Source organism: Brachyhypopomus gauderio, chromosome 5 (assembly GCF_052324685.1).
Source record: "Brachyhypopomus gauderio isolate BG-103 chromosome 5, BGAUD_0.2, whole genome shotgun sequence".
NCBI lineage: Eukaryota > Metazoa > Chordata > Actinopteri > Gymnotiformes > Hypopomidae > Brachyhypopomus > Brachyhypopomus gauderio.
The window spans coordinates 21,302,230-21,325,646 of NC_135215.1; the positions used below are offsets into that span (position 1 = coordinate 21,302,230).

The 23,417-nt window shown below is 41.3% G+C and overlaps 1 protein-coding gene across 1 annotated transcript in view; it reads right to left on the reverse strand.

The window, feature by feature from the left end:
• LOC143514803 (monocarboxylate transporter 2) overlaps nt 1-22,385 on the reverse strand; it is a 42,544-nt gene extending 20,159 nt beyond the window's left edge. The window contains exons 1-2 of the mRNA XM_077006439.1: nt 22,110-22,385; nt 12,905-13,137 (exon numbers count right to left, since the gene is read on the reverse strand). Coding sequence (XP_076862554.1) covers nt 12,905-13,118 — 214 coding nt within the window. The 5' untranslated portion in view covers nt 13,119-13,137; nt 22,110-22,385. The remainder of the gene's footprint in view (nt 1-12,904; nt 13,138-22,109) is intronic.
• Between the last annotated feature and the right edge of the window lie 1,032 nt (nt 22,386-23,417).

Genomic DNA, 23,417 nt, shown 5'->3' on the forward strand with positions numbered 1-23,417 from the left:
GCAGGAAGGTGGAGGTTAGAGTTGGTACATTGAATGTGGGCTCTATGACAAGTAAAGGGAGATAGCTAGCTGATGCGATGGAGAGGAGGAAGATAGATATATTGTGTGTACAGGAGACCAAGTGGAAGGGGAGCAAGGCCAGGTGCATTGGTGGTGGCTTCAAACTCTTCTATCATGGTGTAGACAGGAAGAGAAATGGAGTAGGGGTAATACTGAAGGATGAATTTAGTAAGAGTGTAGTAGAGGTAAAGCGAGTAAGTGACAGGGTGATCTGTGTAAAGTTAGAGATTAAAGGGGTGATGATGAATGTCATCAGTGCTTATGCTCCTCAGGTAGGTTGTGATGTGGAGCAGAAAGAAGAATTCTGGAGAGAGTTAGATGATGGTGGTAGATTTTGCTAAAAGGATAAAGATGGCTGTAGTTAACACTTACTTTAAGAAAAAGGACGAGCACGGGGTAACATATAAGAGTGGTGGAAGATGCACACAGGTCGACTATATCCTCTGTAGGAGACAAAACCTGAAAGAGGTTAGTGATTGCAAGGTGTTACCTGGGGAGAGTGTAGCTAAACAGCATAGGATGGTGATATGTAGGATGGTTTTGGAGGTGAAGAAGAGGAAGAGAGTGAGAGCAGCACCTAAGATCAGGTGGTGGAAGTTAAAGGATGAGGACTGTGGTGTAAAATTCAGGGATGAGGTGAGGCAGGTACTGGGTACTGGTGGTGGTGTTCTGGATACCTGGGATGAGACTTCAAATGCAGTGAGGGATGTGGCTAGGAAGGTACTTGGTGTGACCTCAGGACAGAGGAAGATAGACAAGCGGCCCGTCCGAAACCGAGTACTACACTACTATATAGTACGCGAGAAGCAGTACGCGAACAACCTAGTACGTCCGAAACCACAGTATGCATAAAACGTACCCGGATGACGTACTGCATCGGCAGCCATTTTTAAGTACGTGATTGCAGCACACTGTCCTATCCCATGATTCAACTGGAGCAACTGTCCTATCCCATGATTCAACTGGAGCAGCGGAGGAGTTCGAAGTCAGAAAAATAAAATGGCGGAAAGCGGCGAGCCAGCAATTTACAAGTGTAAGTAGATACAAACACAAAATAAAACATTTTTAAAATATGATGATGTGCAAACCAAGTGCAACCCAAGTGCCGTTACAAGTAGTGTCACTGAGAATGAAAAATACAATTTGTTAGATTACATGTATATCGTTTTTACATTTTTTATTAACGTAGTTAGCGAGTCCAAGCTGAGGTAATCTTGTTAGCTCGCTAGTTAACCCGTCAATCTAATACCGATTAACTCGTATATCCGATAACGCGAAAAATGTGCGGTATTAATGTCGGTTTTGTTAGATTTATATGCATATGCGCATATCCGAATGGAGCTGTGGATTTCTGTATTTTTTAGTGTTTATGACCATCAGCGAGTCCAAGCTGAGGTAATCTTAGCTCGCTAGTTGGCCCGTCAAGCTAATACTTATTGTCGTACCGATTAACTCGCAACAAAATCTGAAGCGCATCCGTCAATTTTAGACCATTTTGCTCGCAATGATTTTAAGACATGACTGACTAAAGCTGGGTGTATACTGTGCGATTTTTGGCCCATTTTCAGCCGATTTTTCACTCGTGCAACTATTTTTGCGATCGGGCCGAGTTTCGGCTCAATCGTGTCGTGCATCGTATAGTTTACACAGGTAAACGAGGAGCGATTCACACCTCACGACCAACTCCCGATCAGAAATCGCAGCGTCGCAAGAATATCAAACATGTTTGAAATTCAAATCGCTCCTCGTGAGAGTATCGCACTGTTGAAGCAGCTCCACGACCCGACTCAGTCGTGCAGTTTGAGCTGGAGCTGAGTACACGATTTAAAATATCGTACAGTGTACGCCCAGCTTTAATCTGGTTTACAAGTGGTTTGCAGGTCGAATTCCTTTGTTTATTTTCTTTTATTTTAAACCTTGGTTGTTTGTCATACTGATATAACGACGTTCGTGCATTCACCTCACCTTTTTAGTAATACTATTGAAAGGCTAACCTATTCTTACCATATTATATACTATAAAAATATATCTAGCTTTGTGATTATTGATTTTTGTAACTTTGCTACACTGATACAGTAACCATCAATTTTAAAGCTATAGTTTATTCTTGCAGGGACTGATGAAGACACCAGGGACCTTATCCGGTGGAGGGTGGCCAATGCGTCCCTCTTCACCGGTAAAAGAAATGCAGCAGTACGAGGTTTTGAGTAAGTAACTTTGGTTAAATTAATACATCTGCATTACAGGTCATGTACACTATTAATTACAAAAGGCTGTATGTAATAGAGATGTAGTATTAACAGTTTTAAGACAGTATATGCATTTTACTGTAGTAACCGGTTAAGTCCATTATCTTGCAGAGCCTTCGTCTTGGAGAAAAAACTGCCAAAGGCAATCTCTCCACTTTATGTAAAAAAAAAGTGGGAGAACCTGAAGCAAAAATATAAAGTAAGTCTCTTCCTGATAGTTTATCAGATTAAAATAATTCAGTGAAGGTTTAGTTATAATACAAGGTGTTGTCCCCCGTTCCCTCTTCCGTGTTTTTATTAATTTTGTAGGAACTGAAGTGCCCCCCCCACTGGGGTGAGTACAGAGGGTGGTGTAGCAACAGCAGCATCCTGGAAATGGTATGCTGCCATGGATGAGGCAATAGGAGGGAGGCCATCAATTAGTCCACCCACCCTTATTGCCTCATCTGGCCAGGGTGCTGCTGTTGAGCCACTGACCTCTGTAAAGGAACCCCTTGCCAAGAAGAGGCGGGGGAATTTAATGGACTATTTGAGGGAGTTGGAAGAGAGGGAAAATGAGAGGGAGAGAGAGGCTGAGGAAAGAGACGAGAGAAGACAGAGAGAGGCTGAGGAGAGGGAGGAAAGAAGATGGAGAGAGGCTGAGGAGAGGGAGGAAAGAAGATTGAGAGAGGCTGAAGAGAGAGAGGAAAGAAGAGAGAGGGAAACAATAGCACGAGAGGAGAAGAGAGATGCAGAAGCTAGAATAAGAGGAAAGGAGGGATAGGGAGGCAAGAGAGAGAGAGGAAAGATTTTTAAATGTATTGGAGATTTTAGCTAAAAAATAAATAGTTGTATATCAGCTTTCAAGTCTTTTGGTGTTATTATATATTGTGAGAATGATGACAGTAATACATTTGCAACTAGAAATAGTTAGGTTGTAGATTTAATTTAAATATGTTTAGATTTTGTGTGTGCACGCGCACACTTACCCAAGTCTTATACTATAGGTATACTATAGGTAGGGCATAGTTTTCAAGCTTATGCATAAAGGATGTGTGTGACTAGATCTTTTTGTCCCAAACAACTTAATTAATTAAACAAGTTTTAGTCTTCTGATCAGTAGCCACACTGAGTAGAAATTCTCATGTCATAGATCTTTTGAATGTATTGATGGAGCAAGCTTTCTGTTTAAACTTTAATGCTAAATGATATTCATAACCTAAAGGTAATACATCATTTACACCCAACAAGTCTGAGTACAATTTGGAATGATTTTAATTTGGCATCAGTAAGAAAAATGGAGAAATACACAACTTTTTACATTTCTACAAACATTTCTAAATATAATCATGTTCGTGCAGAGCTAAAACACGATGTTGTGGTGCTGAGACAGCTGCAGCCAGAATCTCTCGTGCATCTTCCCCTGATGTTTGTTCTGTGCCGACAGGCTCTGGTGGGTCAGCGTCATCAGCCTCTGGAATATCTGGGTCTATGATGTCGCCGTGAACAATGCAGAGGTTGTGGAGCACAGCGCAGCATGCCACAACCTCTGGTGCAAAGACAGGGCTCACCTCAAGGGCTTTAAAGAAAATGGATCGCCAGCGGGTCTTCAGCATTCCAAATGTTCTTTCAATGATGTTCCTGGCCGAGAGAGTCTGCTGTTAAAACGAGCCTGTACAGGGTTCTGCACAGGCTCTCGATAAGGGGTCAGGAGCTGGATTGGTGCGCTGATGCACGGATAACCCCCATCCCCAAGGATGCACCTTCCTCTAGGTGGGTATAGGCCCTCTTTGTATATAGGGCTGTTCTTCAGCACCCGTGCGTCGTGTACAGACCCAGGGTAACCAACAAAAATGTCAATAAACCTTCCCTGATGGTCACAGATCGCTTGCAGCTGCACAGAATAAAAAAGCTTCCTGTTCAGGTAGCACTGTGCACTGGCAGATGGGGGTTTTATTCGGATGTGGCACCCGTCGATGGCACCAACTGCCACTTTGAAAGACGCCGATCCAGCCAACTGGGCAAATCCTGCTCCTACCACATCCAGTTAATCACCAGCAGGTAACATAATGACCCTCTTCAAAATGCCACTGACTGCCTTGCTCAATCTGTGCACGATGTCACACACAGAAGATCTTGGGATGGCGAACGCTCGGGAGACCACACGATAGGATGCTGCGTGTGCCAGCCAGTAAAGGAACACCAACAGCTCGATGTCCCTGCTCCACCCATGATCAGTCTCCTGCCTCAGTGCATTACTGAGTGAGGTGATGGTCTCACGGGAGAGTCTGAAATCTGCCCTGAGGTCTCCACCACCGAAATACAGCTGCAAGACGGGCACAGCTGTATTGAGGTGACAATACGTCAGGCTCCCATCCTGTAAATCAATGCACATAGTTTAATTAATTATTGATATAATAATACTTTATTTATTTATTTGATCCAATTAGAATTTGGTTTTTTATTTACTGTAAAATAAATTAATTGAATAAATATTTTTGTGAAAGTGGTTTGACTATAAATTATTTCATAATCATGAGCACAAAGAATGTTTTTTGCTCCGCGGTATTCAAACCAGATATTTACCACTACGCTCAAAGCTCCACAACAGGGCTAATCACGGCGGCGAACGTAAGTTGTTGACCGGGGGGGGGGGGGGGGGGGGGGGGGGGGGGGGGCTTAGGTGGCGAACTTAACACTTGTAACGGAGTGGTTTTTCAATAGCACTGAAATAAATGCTCCGGTTTAAAATTTATTCTCCCGTCACAATAAAAAAATATTTGTAACAATTTATTCTGTCCGTTGGTTGTGGACCATGGAAATAGAAATTTGCAGAGTTAATCAGGAATGAGATTGGGTCCGGACAGGACTGCGTTCGGGTCCGGATCCGGACCGCCTGTTAGTGACCTCTGGTCTAGAAATATAACTCGAAGCTGTATTTTAATCATCTTATTATTAAGATGTCATTGATTTGTGCTGTCCAATCAGTAATATAGCACAAATATGTATGTAGTAAGTGCCGGCTACGATTGCTAAAGACGATAGCGGTACTTACATTTCTCCTGAGGTAAATGATCAAATTCCTGAGGAATCTTCTCCGAGCTACTACTCGACGCCGTCTTGCAGAGAATACCATCGCTCTTGACGAGGTAAATGTAAAATGAAATGTAAATGAATAAAATGTAAATGAAGCAAATCGAATATAAATCGCGAACAGACCATAAACTAGAAAACTGTCAAATGGGGCTTTTAATTTAGTAGCGTAACGTCATAGGTCATGTGACGGGTAAGATGGCGGACGTAGTATGTCCGAAGTTGGATGCATACTGACCAATCGCGTACTTAAATAACGTACTGCTTTGACGGTTGGGAAGAACGTACTGCACCGAAATCTAGAACGTACTGCTTAAGTACGCGATTTCGGACGCAACTACGGAGTCGTGGTGGTGGAATGAGGAAGTTTAAGAAAGTTTGAGAGGAAAGCGATTGGCTAAAAAGAATTGGGATTTGCAGCGAGATGAAGAAAGTAGACAGCAGTACAAGGAGATGTGTCACAAGGCAAAGAGAGCAGTGGCAGAAGCTAAAGAGAAGGCATATAGCAAGCTGTATGAGAAGTTGGGCACTAAGGAAGGGGAAAAGGTTGGCCAGACAGAGAAACCGTGATGGGCAGGATGTGCAGCAGGTTAGGATGATAAAGGATAAAGATGGAAATGTGTTGTCTGGTGAGGAGAGTGTCTTGGGAAGATGGAAGTAGTATTTTGAGGAACTGATGAATCAAGAGAATGAAAGGGAAAGAAGGTTAGAAGAGGTAGAGGTTGTGAATCAGGAAGTGCCCCAGGTGAGCAAGGAGGAAGTAAGGGCTGCAATTCGGAGAATGAAGTGTGGTAAGGCAGTCGGACCTGATGATATTCCAGTGGAGGCATGGAAATGTTTGGGAAAGACAGCAGTGGAGTTTTCGACTGGGTTATTTAACAGAATCTTGGAAGGTCAGAAGATGCCTGAGGAATGGAGACGAAGCATAATGGTGCCGATTTTCAAGAATAAGGGTGACGTTCAGAGCTGTAGTAATTACAGGGGAATAAAGTTGATCAGTCACAGCCTGAAAATCTGGGAAAGAGTAGTGGAAGCTAGGCTTAGAGGGGAGGTAGAGATCTGTGAGCAACAGTATGGTTTCATGCCAACTAAGTGCACCACAGATGCTATGTTTGCTTTGAGAGTGTTAATGGAGAAGTATAGGGTAGGACAGAAGAAGTTACATTGTGTGTTTGTTGACTTAGAGAAAGCTTATGATAGAGTACCGAGACAGGAGCTGTGGTATTGTATGAGGAAGTCAGGAGTAGCAGAAAAGTATGTGAGGGTAGTGCAGGATATGTATGCAAACAGTGTGACAGCAGTGAGATGTGCTTTAGGAATGACAGATGGGTTTAAAGTTGGGGTAGGACTACATCAGGGATCAGCCCTGAGTCCCTTCCTGTTCGCAATTGTCATGGACAGGCTGACGGACAAGGTTAGTCAGGAGTCCCCTTGGACTATGATGTTTGCTGATGACATTGCGATCTGTAGTGAGAGTAGGGAGCAAGTGGAGGTGAGCTTGGAAAGATGGAGATATGCTTTGGAGAGCAGGGGAATGAAAGTGAGCAGGAGTAAAACAGTACATGTGTGTGAATGAGAGGGCAGAAGGTGGACAGATCCAGTTACAAGGAGCTGATTTGGTGAAGGTTGACGAGTTTACCTACTTAGGGTCGAGGGTACAGAGTAATGGAGGAAGTGAAAGAGGGGTAAAGAAAAGAGTGCAGGCAGGGTGGTGTGGATGGCATAAAGTGTCTGGGGTGATCTGTGATAGAAGGTTGTTGGCTAGAATGAAAGGAAAGATCTATAGGACAGTAGTGAGACCTGCTATGTTGTATGGACTGGAGACAGTGGCACTAACAAAGAGACAGGTGAGGGAGATGGAGGTGTCTGAGATGAAGATGTTTCCTATTCCCCACCATCTAGGGAGTTTTTCCTTGCCACTGTCACCTCTGGCTTGCTCATTAGGGATTTGGACCCATAGTATTGTTAACCTTGTAAATCCTGTAAAGCGCTTTGTGACATGTGTTGTGAAAAGTGCTATACAAATATATTTGATTTGATGTTGAGATTCTCATTTGGAGTGACAAGGAAGGATAGGATCAGAAATGAATTTATTAGAGGATCAGCACATGTAGCATGTTTTGGAGATAAAGTTAGAGAAGCGAGATTGAGATGGTTTGGACATGTACAGAGGAGGGAGGAGAGGTATATTGGTAGGAGGGTCTTGAGGATGGAACTTCCAGGCAAGAGGAGGAGAGGTAGACCTATGAGGAGATTTATGGATGCAGTGGTAGAGGATATGAGAGTGGCTGGTGTGTCAGTGGAGGACACTCAGGACAGGGCCAGATGGAGGAGTTTGTTCCGCTGTGGTGACCCCTAAATGGGAATTGCCGAAAGAAGAAGAAGAAGGGTGGATGGATGGGGAGGGGGGTTGTTTGATTTAATGTGAAAAGCAGTGATTGCAGATGGAGTCTCTGACAACTCTACCATCTCTGTTGTCACCCATATGCATGTAAGGTTCCTTGTCTGTGGGCATGTCAGAGATGGTAGGCTGTCGCTCTCCCTGGGTGGTTGCAATGTTGTGTAATACCACACATGCCATTATTATGTTTCACACCCTATCAGAGGTAACTCTGAGCCCCTTCAGGCACTGGAATCTGGCCTCGAGGATTCCTAGGGTCATTTCAATGCTTGCCTTAGTTTTGCTGTGGGCCTGATTGTAGCGGGACTGTGGTCCAGGTGCAGGATCTGAATAGGGAGTCATGAGGTAGTGCAGGCAAGGGTACCCTCTGTCTCCATATTGTCCTACAATCGCACTAGGGATTGCAATGATTTAACTATTACACTGCATGTGAACAACTAGAAAAACTACCACAGGCCTCAGGGCCACAGGCCCAGGGGCGGTCGAACCTATGCACAATGCCCAGGCATTTCAGCGTGTTGAACTCGGTGTTCACAACCACGAGCTTGGCAGGGTCCAGGCACCTAGCACGAGCATGGACTGGCAGGCCTGAAGTGGCGATGTGATGCTCCACACTCAGCAATACCTTAGACAGTGTAGCTCCAATTAAAACAAAATTAATTAGGGAGAAAAAGCTATCACCATGGTATGACGAACACACTCGTCTTCTAAAACAGGCAGCTCGAGCAGCGGAGCGAAAATGGAAATCCACCTCACTAGAAGTGTTTAGAATCACATGGAAAGACGCCATAGTCAAATATAAACATGCCCTAATAAAAGCTAGAGCCGCATACTATTCGACACTAATAGAAAACAACAAGAATAACCCTAGATTTCTCTTCGCGACGGTATCTAAACTAACAAGAAATACCAACGACACTAGTTCTAACACAGCACTTACACACACTAGCGATGAATTTTTAAACTTTTTCAATAATAAAATAGATAATATCCGACTACAGAGTCATAATACATCACAGCCTAACCTCCAATCCAACCCCAGTAGTTCAGCTATTAGTAACTATGCATCCAAAAATATTACTGAGCTAAATATCTTCAATCCTATATCGCAAAAAGAGCTCACAACATTGATTAATTCGTCTAAGCCTACATCATGTATATTTGACCCAGTTCCAACCCGTCTATTTAAAGACCTACTCCCAGCCACTGCAGGGCCCTTACTTAATATGATTAACTCCTCCCTTAACCTAGGTTACATGCCCAAACAATTAAAATGCGCCGTAATTAGACCCTTGATTAAAAAACAGAATCTCGATCCGCAGATTTTAGCCAACTATAGACCCATTTCTAATCTCCCATTTATCTCTAAAATTTTAGAAAAAGCAGTTTCCAATCAGTTAAACCACTATCTCCAATCAAATAGTATCCATGAAAAGTTCCAATCAGGATTTAGACCAAACCACAGCACTGAAACAGCTTTACTCAGGGTAGTGAATGATCTACTAATATCAGCCGATAATGGGCTCGTCTCGTTCCTTATACTGTTGGATCTTAGTGCAGCTTTTGATACTGTAGACCACAACATTTTGCTGGATAGACTAGAAAACACAGTAGGTATTAAAGGAGTCGCACTCTCCTGGTTTAGATCATATTTAACTGACCGCTTCCAATGTGTAAGTGTTAATAATAAAACCTCTAAATCTGTGCAGGTTAAATATGGTGTCCCACAAGGGACAGTCCTAGGACCACTTCTATTCACACTGTACATGTTACCCTTAGGCGAAATTATGCATAAGCATGACATCAGTTTCCATTCCTACGCAGACGACACTCAGCTATATTTATCGGCAAAACCCGATGATTTAGGCGCAAACAGTAAGATTGAGAAATGTGTAGAAGAGATAAAACATTGGATGGCATGTAACTTTCTAGCACTAAATGCCGATAAAACAGAATTGATAATAGTTGGGTCTAGGGCTGCGAGAGACAAGATACATAATGCAGCATTGAATCTACATTCTTTTAATATAACCCCCAGCGCAGAGGTAAAGAACTTGGGCGTCACAATAGACCCAGATCTCTCGTTCGATACACATATTAATAATATAACTAGGGTAGCGTTCTTTCACTTGCGCAACATTGCCAAAATTAGAAACATATTAAATATTAGTGATGCAGAAAAACTAATCCATGCATTCATATCCTCTCGTTTAGATTATTGCAACAGTCTCCTAGCTGGATGTTCTGGTAAATCGATAAACAAACTCCAGCTGGTTCAGAACGCAGCAGCACGAGTTTTAACAAAAACTAAAAAGTTTGATCACATTAGTCCCGTACTATCGTCATTACACTGGCTGCCAATTAGATTCCGTATTGACTATAAAATACTTTTATTAACATATAAAACGCTGCATGGCTTAGCTCCAGACTATCTTAGTGAACTTATTGAACAATATAACCCAGCGCGTTCACTTCGCTCGCAGGACGCAGGGTTATTAACTGTTCCTAGGATCAAAAAGATCACAGCAGGTGGAAGAGCCTTTTCTTTTAAAGCTCCACAATTGTGGAATAATCTTCCTGCCTCTATTCGGGACTCAGACACAGTCTCAATGTTTAAAACTCGATTAAAGACTCATCTGTTTAGTTTGGCCTTTGATTAATCTGTTACATATTTACTACATCTCGTATCTTTTCTCCGAGGTTCACCTGGAGAGTAACATTGCAGTCGGAGCCTACAATACCAGCATCGCTGCTCCGACACGGAATGAAAGCCTGGCGTTCATCAACAGACATTTACAGTGACAATATCATAACCCAGAACTTTCATTTTTACCTTTACTTAGTCTGATTGTGTGATTTGTGTGTGACTTGTGTATTTGTCTGTATTTTGTGTAATCTGTGTGTTAACGGGCCGCCCAATGGAGGATGGGTTCCCTTTTGAGTCTTGGTTCTCCCGAGGTTTCTTCCTATTCCCCACTATCTTAGGGAGTTTTTCCTCGCCACTGTCGCCCTTGGCTTGCTCATTAGGGTTCTGGACCCGTAGTATTGTTAACCTTTTAAATCCTGTAAGGCGCTTTGTGACAACATGTGTTGTGAAAAGCGCTATACAAATAAACTTTGATTGATTGATTGATTGACCCCATGCTTGCTGTCGTCTGAGGAGAACGTGGGGGCCGTGAGGCCTGGGAATTCTGCGAGGAGATGCGAGAATTAATCTGAGAGAGAAAAAGTGCCAGACAGCTCAGTGGTGCTGCAGCGGCTGAGCGAGCATGGCAGAGAACTGAACGTCACCGGGTTGACAAGGTATCTGCTCTTAATGTCGACCAGCAGGCTGTTGGCACACAGAAAATCGGCACCTAGGAGGGGGGTGGAAACCTTCGCCAGGACAAACGGCCAGGTAAAGCGATGCCCGCCGTAGCACAGCAGGATTGATTGCTGCCCGTATGTGGGGATGGAGCTGCCATTGGAGGCATCGTGGTATGGGCTGGAACAGCCTGATTTCACATCTGCTTTGCAGAGAAAATTTTGTTGTCCTCCCTAGCCAATGCACGGAAATCTCTCAGCGTAGAGCCTGCTAAAGTTGCGCGAATGTCGCCGGGCAGCTGCTGGAGGAAAATCTTGCAGAATAGAAAACATGGTGGTCGCCTAGCTGGGACAGCATGTGATACATTCACTTAGATGGTTTGGAGTCGCCTAGGCCACACAGTGAGAGAAGCCTGCAGGCACACTCTGACTTGGACAGTTCAAAAGTCTGCAGGAGAAGTGACTTAAATGCTTGTTGTCTTCAGGACGATCCTGAAGAAAACTCACCACTCTGGAGGCAGTGCTGCTGGTTAGGGCGGCGGCGACATAATAGTACCTCGTCTCATCCTCTGTGATCCTCCGGATGGTAAACCGAGCCTCGGCTGGCATGGACCAAATGGCCGAGTTTTGCTCCCAAAACAACAGTAACTTTAGTGCTACCACATTCGCTGTCATGCTGAACTTTTGAGCGATCCGAAGAGGCGCCAGGGTCACCACTGAAGGGGGCCATGGAATGAAGCGAAGGCTTGCGTAATGAAAAATCCCAAGGAGGGGAAACTTTGTTAACAGAACACAAGTGAGAATGCAGTCAGGCAAGCTTGCTAACAGTGAATACACACTATAAACTTTCGGTTTCTCTCCTGAGTCCCTTAAAGGGCTAGATCCCTCTGCTTGGCTTACAGCTTGTCCGTTGGGGATTCGCTCTAGCCGCGAGTAGCAACCACTACAATATATATTCTGGATGCTAACGAGGGAGAAATGTTGTACTTAATAATTATCCTGGTAATGAGATCATACATATAACATTGAAGAACTCAAAAACAAAACTTCACTTTGAAGTTCAAAGTACGAACTAATATTCACAGCCATTCAGGTCAAATGTTTCAAACAGAGCTGGAAAGGTCTGCACAGTTTTGTAATCAATTTGTCACCCAATTTTGTTTGTTTGTTTTTTTTTACCAAAAAAAAAATACTGCCATAATGCTTCCCTTCCCACTTTGTTGTGGGAGAGCTTCCAGCAAGTACTGATTCACAATATTTTACCTAACTGAAAGTAAGAGTTTCTATCTTTTGAACATAAACAAACAAACTAAAAGTAAGGAGCTGTTTCACCACACAACATGTTTCCACTGTCTTTCAGTTGACTGTCTCTTAGATGCCCAGAAAATTCTCTGATGTGTCTGCACAAAATTAATATGTGGCTTCCTTGTTGTGTAATGTAGTTTCAGGTTGCATTTCTTGATGCAGCAGCAGACTGTGGTAAGTTGCAATGATATTCCAAAGTACTCTCAAGCCCATGTGGCTATGTCCATCACAGTAACCTGACAGTGTCTCAGACAGTATGCCATATGAATGGATGGACATTCAAAAGAGGTTTCTGCCCAAGCAATGTTGACGACTTCAAACCTTATCTTTCATCATTTTCAAGATTATACAAAACATGTTTTTTCAACATTTATAACTTGATTGAACTAGAAAATGGACCACAGCTAAAAGGATGGAATTTTTTAGTCATTAATCAAAATGCTAATTTCCAGCAAACAAAATGAAATGTTAGGTTGATATTTTACCCACAACTCCCAGTTTGTCCCTTTTTTACCTCCAGCATACATGACAGCCAACATGATGGAAGAGATCCAGGCAACTTGGCTATATGATGCATCAAAGATGTTCTGGATGTCTTTGAAGAAGACGGTGGTGGCTTTGGGGAAAGCATAGGAGAAACCAATAGAGATGAAGGCTCCACACACCACGACCCAGCCCCAGCCTCCATCAGGAGGAGGCACTGCTGGTGGTCCAACAGGTGGTGGCATTCTGAGACCAGGTCTGTTGCTATGAACAAGAGAAAGAAAGCAACATCATATGTGAGGTACTTTTATCTAGACAAACCTATTTAGGAGTATGACAACATGCATGCTCTGTGAGAATCCAACTAATGACCTTGGTGTTGCAAGCACTCTGCTTTACCTGCTGAGATACTTGCTAGGCATTAGTCACAACAATTATAAGTCAAACATTTGCATTTGTTTGATGCTGTAATTTATATCCTACAGCTAACTGGAAAGGTAATCTAGGGGTTATCGTAGTTTCCACCAGGAGGTATAGGAGCTTGTGGAAATATGGGTTGGCAAAATAACTGTAACTGAATCAGGACTGTATTTACAGAACAAACACCACCTCTTGTGAGTTTTAACATGTGGAATAAGAGCTTCACAGACAAGAGGTTTGCTTCCATGGCTTTGACGTGATGTGCGTGCAATCTCTCTCACACACACACATGCAAACACACACACATTTAATATTGTTTGAACAATAGGTGTTGTCTTAGACTGCTGTTTTCTTCTTTGTGCCTGAAAACCAAACAATAACACAATACACTGGATAATTGAAGTATATCTGTATACAACTGATTTCATTGTTACTATATGACACAAGCACACACATCTGAATTATTTCCACAGTTATTGAAGGTTTTCACAGTATATTATTTATAAGCCTTTACTATGTTTTTGGTCTTTGGATTACTGATATCGTGGAAAATTGCAAGAACAAAAGAAACCCCTTATCAAGTCACAGTTGTTTTTTTTTTTTTTTACTGTTGTTGAATTTGTAAATGTGTGCAATGGCCATGGGCCATCATGACAAATCACATATGTGTTATATGGGTGTTTTGACTGTGTTCACATGTTATTGCAAGCTTAGAAATTTGGTGACAATAATGCAGGTCAATCCATAGCTTTGTCAGCCTTTCCAGTTCTGTTTACTTCCACCACCACTATCACAACCTGGGCTGGTTTTATGGGGTCACATATTCAGGCTATACTTTCACCTACCAATGGTGGCTAACGAGAGCCTTAAAATTTGTATCTTGGCCTATGTTTAGAAACAGGATTACAGTTAAAAATAATACATATGAACTGATGGTGCCTAAACATCTTCTGTTTTAACTGCTAAATCTATAACCAAAATGAAAGTCAACGTAGCTGTGTTGAGCAAGGGCAGAACATGCAAGGTTAACTGTGAAGTGTACAGCATAGTTTTCAGCTGTTTCTATGGTTTAAAAGCTTATTGTAAATATGTGATTTCAATGGTGACTTCATTTTGTATAAAAAAGGAATGACACTTTTTCATCTGTTGTAAGAATTTTGATCTCAGTTCAGTTAAGTTATTTTACCCTGGCAATCAGTTTATTTGAGCGCTAAGAACATTATCATGCACACAACACAATATTAGGTCTCTTCAGTGCCAAAGTTGGAATCTAAACTCCCGATTTTGTAGTCATTGGTAGTAAATTTATATTACAGAATATTTAAAAACCACGATCATTCTCCCTTTACCTAGGAGTCATGTGATGAAAGTATGGAAAGTATGAAAATATAATCATTACATTACATAATTACATTTACTGTGCAAATAATTGCACAGTACACTACACTAGACATCTACACTAGAGTAAAATCAGAAAATGTGGTGCCAAATTTCATACATGAGAACTCTACACCCTCTTGTTAGAAACAACTTTAAACCACTGGACCTGCTGCAACATTATCTGCATCTGAGCACCCCCACTGAGACTAGATCAACTGAAATTACAGTGTGTTCTTCTTTTGAATGGGGTGTGTCCTTCTCAGCCAATCCTGTGCCTGCAAGCCTGGATCTGGTTGCTGACTCATTCTAGCATCTAGTATGTGCGTCTAGGAAGACTGAAGTAACTGCTCTTGTTACATGATACTCTAAAACTGATGTTGCGCATGTTCAGAAAAAAAACCTCACCTCAAGAAAAAACAAAAAGAAAGCACACATAGAATGGCACTGGATTAACTGACATATTGGACAGTAAGTGCAGTAACCTGGGATAATCAGGAAAAGAACGTGTGTGTGCTTGTATGTGTGCCTATGTGCAGTATGCAGAATGGAAAATGAAGGGACTGATACCACTCCAGTTGTTAAAATACACAATCACACACAAAAAGAGATGCAGCAATATTTTGTCACTTTATATATTACCACATTCTTAGTTACTGTGTGTGTGTGTGTGTGTGTGTGTGTGTGTGTGTGTGTGTGTGTGTGTGTGTGTGTGTGTGTGTGTGTGTGTGTGTGTGTGTGTGTGTGTATGTGTAAGCTATTTTTGTCTTTGGCATAGTTATTCACCTTCTTCAAGGTCACAGACGTACACAGTATAATTTGGAATGATGCCTGCACTCACTCAAATGTACTGCCATTAATCTTTTATTAACATTCTGTATATTGTTGCCAACATAGTACAAATATAGGCCAACTTATATGTAAGACTGGACAGCATGAAATATGGATTTAGTTTCTAAAATAGTTTTCACTTCTGGTGAACTTTATGATACTTACACATATATGCTCTTTTAAAATCTATATAATGCAAATACTACTCTGAAATTCAGTAAGAGAGTATATATGGATGAATGACCATTATTAGACACAATCACAGTAGAGGAAAAATCTTAATTGTCAAGTCAAATTTATTTATATAGTGCTTTTTACAACACGTTGTCACAAAGCAGCTTCACAACCACATGGGTCCTCTTATGAGCAAGGCAGGGGTGACAGTGGTAAGGAAAAACTCCCTAGGCAGGATTTTAGGGAGAAACCTTGGGAGGACCAAGACTCAAAAGGGAACCCATCCTCCATTGGGCAGAGGATTAATAAAGATGGTCGAAAGAGCTTTCACGGTAATAGTCTTTCTCAACTAGTGATTAACTAAGAAACTGGCTTTATTAATAAATGGAAATATTATGTCATTATTTTTAAAAATGGATTTCTGTGTCGTGCCTGCCTTTCCCAGCAGACCTGCCATAACACCCGTGGACTACATTACCCATAATCCTTGTTTGTTCCTGATCCCCTGTATATTGACTCCACTTGTGGTCTATTTCTTCATGTCAGAGGCTTAGTTTTGGTGGTGGGTTTGTCCTCCCCAGTAATTCTGGTCATGCTACTGATATAATGTGAGCTTAAATGTATTAGGTTGGGAGGTGTGAGCAGTGTCTATCCCAAAGTTGAATTGCTTAGTTTACTATAGTATTTCCAAGCTTTTCTGGTTTCCCTGCTCATTCATATTTTCCTGGATTTTCACATCATTCACCTGTTTAATTGTTTTCTTGATTCACCTGTTAAATTGTTTTCTTGATTTTTGCTTACCTATTTAGTCTGCTGCCTTATCTTATTTCACCTTCACCCATTTTTCTCCTACAGTTTTGTATTGTTTTCTCTTTGGTTTTGGATTGATTCTCACTTTGATTTCTCATTAACCCCACCACCGCCCTATACTGACACATGTGCACACATTCAGCATTTCAAAACAAAGGTGTTCTGTCTAGCATCCCCCTAGCCTCATTAGAACAACAGTGGAATGACCCCTCCAAGCATAATACACACATCATTTCTTTAGAATCCGTATCCATGTGAATTTATTTGCTATAGGGACGCTGGATGGTGTCTCCACCACTGTCGGAAATTAATGATTTTGACCCCACCACTTACTGAAATACTGCTACAAAATGTTTCAAGCTCTAACAAAATGTATGCATTATGTATGTATTACAGTATGTACTACAGTATGTATTATGATAGAATCAGAAAACATTTGTGCTTGTATTTTAGCCTGTTGTATGATGTCGAGATTTCATAAAATAAAATAATTGTACAATAAATAGATGTTAAACAATAGAGCTGATGGTATACCCAAAAGCGTTGTCAGACATGGCAATAAACCATTCATGAACGTTTCAGTCCCTGTACTAATTTTGTTGCAGTTAACGTTCATGCCAAAGGACAGAGGATTTCTTAAAGGGAATGTGGATTTGAGGGCCAGATTAATCGATTGCATCATCTGGTGTGCATTTTTGTCCTCAACACTATTCAAACCAAAGTTACGCCAATTTAGATAGGTGTACCTAATAAAATCGTGCCTAAATTTAAGATAGGTGCGTGATTTAAACTAGCCAATGTATGTAGGGAAAAGATAAGTCATCAAATTGTCAGCATACGTTAAACAGCACAATGACCTTGATCTACGAGACATCTGTAATGTTAGTTAATGTTTGCTGAAGTGTAACATTAACCATAACATGACTCTCTGTTTTCTCTAAGTAAATAATGACACACTGGGGTATAACAATGGCCCTCAATATTTCACACTAGAGATCATGATGTTGGAGTACTTTTAATAAAATAAAGACTGGACATACAGTTCACTCAAGTACCTTTTGTAAACTGTGAAGAAAAAAGGGGGGAAAAATTACCATTCAGTTAAAAGCCTCAGATGGACAATGGATGCCATTGGGCTCTGGAACAGGACACACTCACACTCAAGACAGTACTGCAGTGCCTTTCCTTATGCCAACCAAGAGCCAGTGATCCTTTCCCAGCCTTGAAATAGAATAAATTATGAGCTTAGCAAAAACACCCAGTCCAACACACTTTGACACAAAGTAGCAACAGGTTTAATGAGTGATCCTTGTTTGTCTGTAGTTACTGTATATGTTGTTGTGTGTCTTTGGGGTAGGAATGAAACTAATCAAATGCTATGCCAAAGTAGGAGAGACAAGGTGGGATCACATCATAATGTATTGTGTTATTATTATTCTTGATCTACTGTACTTAGATCAAAAATAAGTATATCAATGCAACTCATATCAGATACAAACAGGTTACTTACAAAGTAACTTTCTCAACTCCCTGCATCACTGCAAAACATAAATTCATAAATATTAAAGTGTATTTCTGCGTCTTTCTGTCCATGTTTGATCATGCATGGCCTTTACATAATGACATCTGAAGAACGGTTTAGTTAGCCTGTAATTGTACACACCACATCATCTCTCCAGCCAGTACTGAAATCTCACTTTAGATTTTGATTAAAATATTGCAGTTATAATGAAAGGTTTCTGTGACTGATATTTTATTTAGCTGTGCTGTATATATATTGGCAAGTTAACTAGTTTTCTTCTTTCAGAACAGATTCATTCTACACAGGCTTTGCAGACTGTACATAATGTTAAGGAGCACAGTGAGAGGAGAGTGTCATGGTACAGCCCTGCACCCCTCCCTTCGGACATGTGTATATGTGTATATGTAGTCCGTGTCCATAAATGTACTTCCTGTGGGTGTAGTTGTTTGTGTATGTGTTCACCTGTCTCATCAGTCTAATGTGTTACACAAGGGGCTTGTTATGTGTTTAGTATTGAGATCAGATGCAAAGCACTTTGTAAGTCGCTCTGGACAAGAGCGTCTGCTAAATGCCGTAAATGTAAATGTAAATGTAAATGTAGTATAAATTGTGTGTGGTAGTCCTGTCCCGTGCTAGTCTTTGCGAGTCCATTTGATGTTGACCACATTTGTTGTTGTGTTTGGCCATGCGCTATTCGCTCAGCCATCATTTGTCAAATAAAACTATGCATCCTGCCAGTTTTTGCACTGGTCTGCATTCATACAGTGGTATAAACACATGAACCATACCATTACAATATGATCAGGGGTGGCAATGCAGTAAGGTTACTAATTATTTGCAATGCAACAGTAGTAGTTCCAAGTAGGTAACGTATATTTAAGAATGTATATATCTCATTTGTATTTGTCCCTTGACTCGTGGGGGCCCTAAGAAGTGACTTGAGGCCCTATGGAACTGTTACTTGATTATTAAGGCCTTGATAATTAATTAAGGAAGGAGATGTGATTGGGTGGAGAAAATTTAAATATAAATTTATATTTAATTCCCTTAGGAATGGCTTCAGAAGAGCAAGGCACTCCACTAATGCTGATGCCAACAGGCTGATAGGCTGATGCCAATCTGTTGGCTGATGCCAACAGATTACTTAAATATCCTTTAAGATGTGACATTGCCTTATTATCACAACATGGTTGTCACGGTGAGGCGGCCCCCTACCGGCCGCCTCTGTCCACAGCGGCTGTTGTTGTTGTTTGGTGACGTCATGTGCGTCCCTCAGGTGGGCGGAGCCCGTGATCCGTCTCACCTGAGGGTCGTTTGTTTGCCTATATATGTCTTGTCTTTGTACCAGTTGACCGCTGGTCATTATATCCTTAATTTGGAGATAGTGCACGGGTTTTAGGTTTGCACACTTTCTATTAAACCATCATTTTTCCCTGAGACTTGGCGTGATCGCTTCCTTTTTGTTGCTCACACCTGCCCGTCACAATGGTAATCACAAGTATACCTTTTTCTTTCATTAGCCCCAATGTCCATTGTCATCTGGGGTTTTTTTTTCTCTAATAGGCCCCATTTTCAATCAGAGACATTAAAACATGCTATGTAGAGCGAGTGCATTAATATTCAGGAGCATAGATCAGTTTTTCTTAACAGGATAATGTCTAACAAATAATGTGATTTTAAATTGGATAATAGAGGTTGCTTGATTCAGAAAAAATTGCTTGATTATGTAAAAATCCTCTGAAAACGTATGTAATACAAACATTTTACAGGGTCTGCTTTCCTCCCTACATGATGGTTGACAGTTCTCACCACCTCAGTAGTTGTCCCCAAGTGCTTGAGAAAATTCATGTAAACATCTAGGCGGTAGGGAGATGTCTTCATTACAGCAACAGGCAATCGATATGCAACAAGACTGATTTACTAACCCCACAACACAAACAAACAAATGGGCTATTGCCAAACACGTTTACATTCATTAAGAGTGTGCAGAATCTCATATCAGGACACGATTATTGAATTTGTCTTAGCCAAACACCACAAAGGGTGTCAACAAGAACAAGAAGCTCCAACAATGGGGTGATGGGAGAAAAATTGCTTGGATAAATCCAGAATCCAGAATGGAGAGATCCAAATTTGGTTAGAGCAGCATATGGAGCCCTCCTTTTTGGTGTCTTCAGTGTTGGCCAGAGGCAGTATGATGACGTTTATCCCAGTACACATTACAGCCCTTAATATGAAAAACATCTAAACTGCATGGCATATCTGAAGATCCAACATATCCAATATCTTGTAGAGTCTATGCCAGAGGAATACATGCAGTACTAAAAGCCAAGTTTGGTTGCAACACTACAAGATGAACCTAACATGCTGGCAACTCAATGTACTGCTATATATTGTGATTGTGGCATGCCTTTCAACATGGTAGATTAATGTGCCATATTTAGACATGGGCCTGCCTTACTTCTACCAAAAACTTTAACTTTTCTTGTATCATGATAATACTGTGGTTTTAAAAGCCACATAATACTCACTGGAAATTGTTAGAGGACTCATTTGCATTGTGTGATACCAGAACTGCAAAGTCCAATATTGCAATATGATTCACAAATTCTACACTGTGGCACCCCAAACCACAGCATCATCAGCATGTAAACAATACTCTGAAGAATTTTTAAGACAATTCAGAGATGGTCCTGAAAAAAGAAACACATCTCATATGATCCCTTACACATTGTTTACAAACAACACAAACAAACAACCTGCCAACTGAACACATTCCAAACTGACATTAAAGCTTTACAGCAAATTCTACCCTCCTACAAGCAGCTATAAATAAACATTTATACCTTCATGTTTCAAGAGAGGTTGGTTAGACGTTTAAAGTGAGCCAAAATTTCTCCAAATCACACTCAATATTAAAGAGCAGGTAAGGAACAGTGCATTATCTAAAAGTAAGGATTTTGTGACGAAACTATCAAATCCTGCATCTTAGACCAGCAGAGGAGAAACACCTGTGACCTCTGTCACATATTTTATACCAAGGCAGCACCATCACCTTCCGTGATTATCTGATCCTCTTTCCATGGGGTGCTGCATAGTCTATTCAAAACCACCTGTTCTTTGGAAGGGCAATTAATCTCAGCCTCATCAGCGACCAGGGCCCTCTAATCTAATTTATCTGTTCTTGCTGTATGCTACAGTGGACTGACAACAGCATAAATCTGCACCATGACTATGACGTATCCCACTGTTGTTAAGCAGCAAACTGATTTGAATTCTGATCTCACACAGTATCCAACCTGCAAAGTCACCATCACATTAAACATTCATTATCGTCAGTGACTTATTTGTGCTCGTTCGGCATTGTGTCTAGACAATTACACAGACGGCTTTTGCTATTCGACCGCTCATGTGCAGTCAAAATCACATGATAAAATCACTTGCAATAATTTAAGCTCGCCGGCAGGTTTACATAGAACATCCTTCTGGTTCTGCCAAACCTGCTTAAAGAACAGCCTTCTGATCCTTGATATTTATAGAATAGCCCTCAGGCAGTATCACTCGCAGAGGTAGTCTTTTTTAATTCGGCTTAGCGTGGATAATTATTTGGATCAGTCTGACACACCAAGTGAACTGAAGATGGAAGAAACTTCCATGATGATTGGGTGACGCTTTGCGTCCGACCAAGTGATGCAACACTCGCGTGCTTAATTCATCTATCCCTTATACGCGCACGAACTGCTTGTGCGGATATAAACCGGATGAAACCAGTCAATATACATACCAATAACAAGCGGTTGAATACCTGTAATAAATGTTAGGTATACAGTAGGCTAATAACTAGGAATAGTAGCGTACCGTTATTTAACATCATCACTTTATAATTCATCCTGGATATTTCACGTACAATGCCAAACAATTAATTTCTGTGAGACTATATTGCCAGCATACAGTACTGAGTTGTTATTGATTCTTTTTGCATTACGAAATTCCAAAGCATCATTATGCCTGCAAGCAGGACCAGCCGATCTGATCTAGTGTCAGTCAACAAATTACGTGACATTGATACTGATATAAGTCTTTTAGATAAAGAGCCATTTACCTTGAAAAATGTTAAAGAAATGTTATCCGGTTCGATCCTTGTTGATTGACCTTGGCAATCCTGCAGGAAGACGCTCTGATGCACTGTTTGAATTCGTCGCTTTCAAGACAGTGAGAATGACGTCACAGTGTTAAGGGCGGTGTGTGCGTGTGCGTGTGTGTGTGTGTGTGTATGCGGTTGTGCTTTGAACAAGCATGCGAGAGCTATAGGCTTAAAGCACCGGCATCTAGTACAACATGCCCCAATAGCGAACTGCGCTATGAATGGGTGGAGAAGGAGGCGTTGAAATGTGGCTGAGGAAATCTCTTATTCTAGTTTACCCGAATCCTTATGCAGGGTTTTAACAGACCCTCCCTCCTGGTAAGTTTACAACGTCAGTGATGCGTTTCGTGGTCCACCCGTGGAAGAGCTCATAGAAATAGGCCAGTCAAGGTTATCGCAGATTATCTTAAAATTAGCCTTTGTAAAACCACATAAGCACAAGCACAAGGCACCGCGGTCCACTAGGTCCGTATGTCCATATATATATATATATATATATATATATATATATATATATATATATATATATATATATATATATATATATATATATATATATAAATGACTTAAAAAATACTTATTTTCCAATCCAACATTATTTGCAAATAAATCCTTTAAAAATCAGCCAATATGATTTTCAGAATTTTTTTCCTCATTTTGTCTCTCGTTGAGGTCTACCTATGATGAAAATTACAGGTGTCACGGTACGGCGGGCCCCCTACTGGTCGCCTCTGACCACAGCGGCAGTTGTCTTGTTGCGGTGTGTTCGTCCCTCAGGTGGGCGGGGCCTATGATCCGCCACACCGGACGGTCGTTTGTCTGTCTATATATGTCTTGTCTTTGTACCAGTTGACTGTTGGTTATTATATCCTTAATTTGGATCGTGTCACAGGTTTTTGGTTTGCACACGTTTTTCATTAAAACCTCCCTTTTCCCTGAGACTTGGCGTGATCAACAATCCGACTCAAATACAATTGTGCAGGTCACCATAATGTGTGGTATATGTGAAGGCAATCAACTTCTGTCCTGCATAGGTCTGAATCCTATCAGACACTGTAACAGTTTTTAATAGGTGAGGCAAATTGAAAACACAAACATTAAAGCATTTTATTGACATTCCAGTGATCGACACTCCAGGCTCAGTAAAAAGGATCATCCGTGATTTAAACCACAACCAACTACAGTAGAACCCCAGAACTCGAAACGAATTCATTCCGGAAGGAGCGTCGAGAAGCAATGCAGTTGAGTTCCGAATCACTTTTCCCC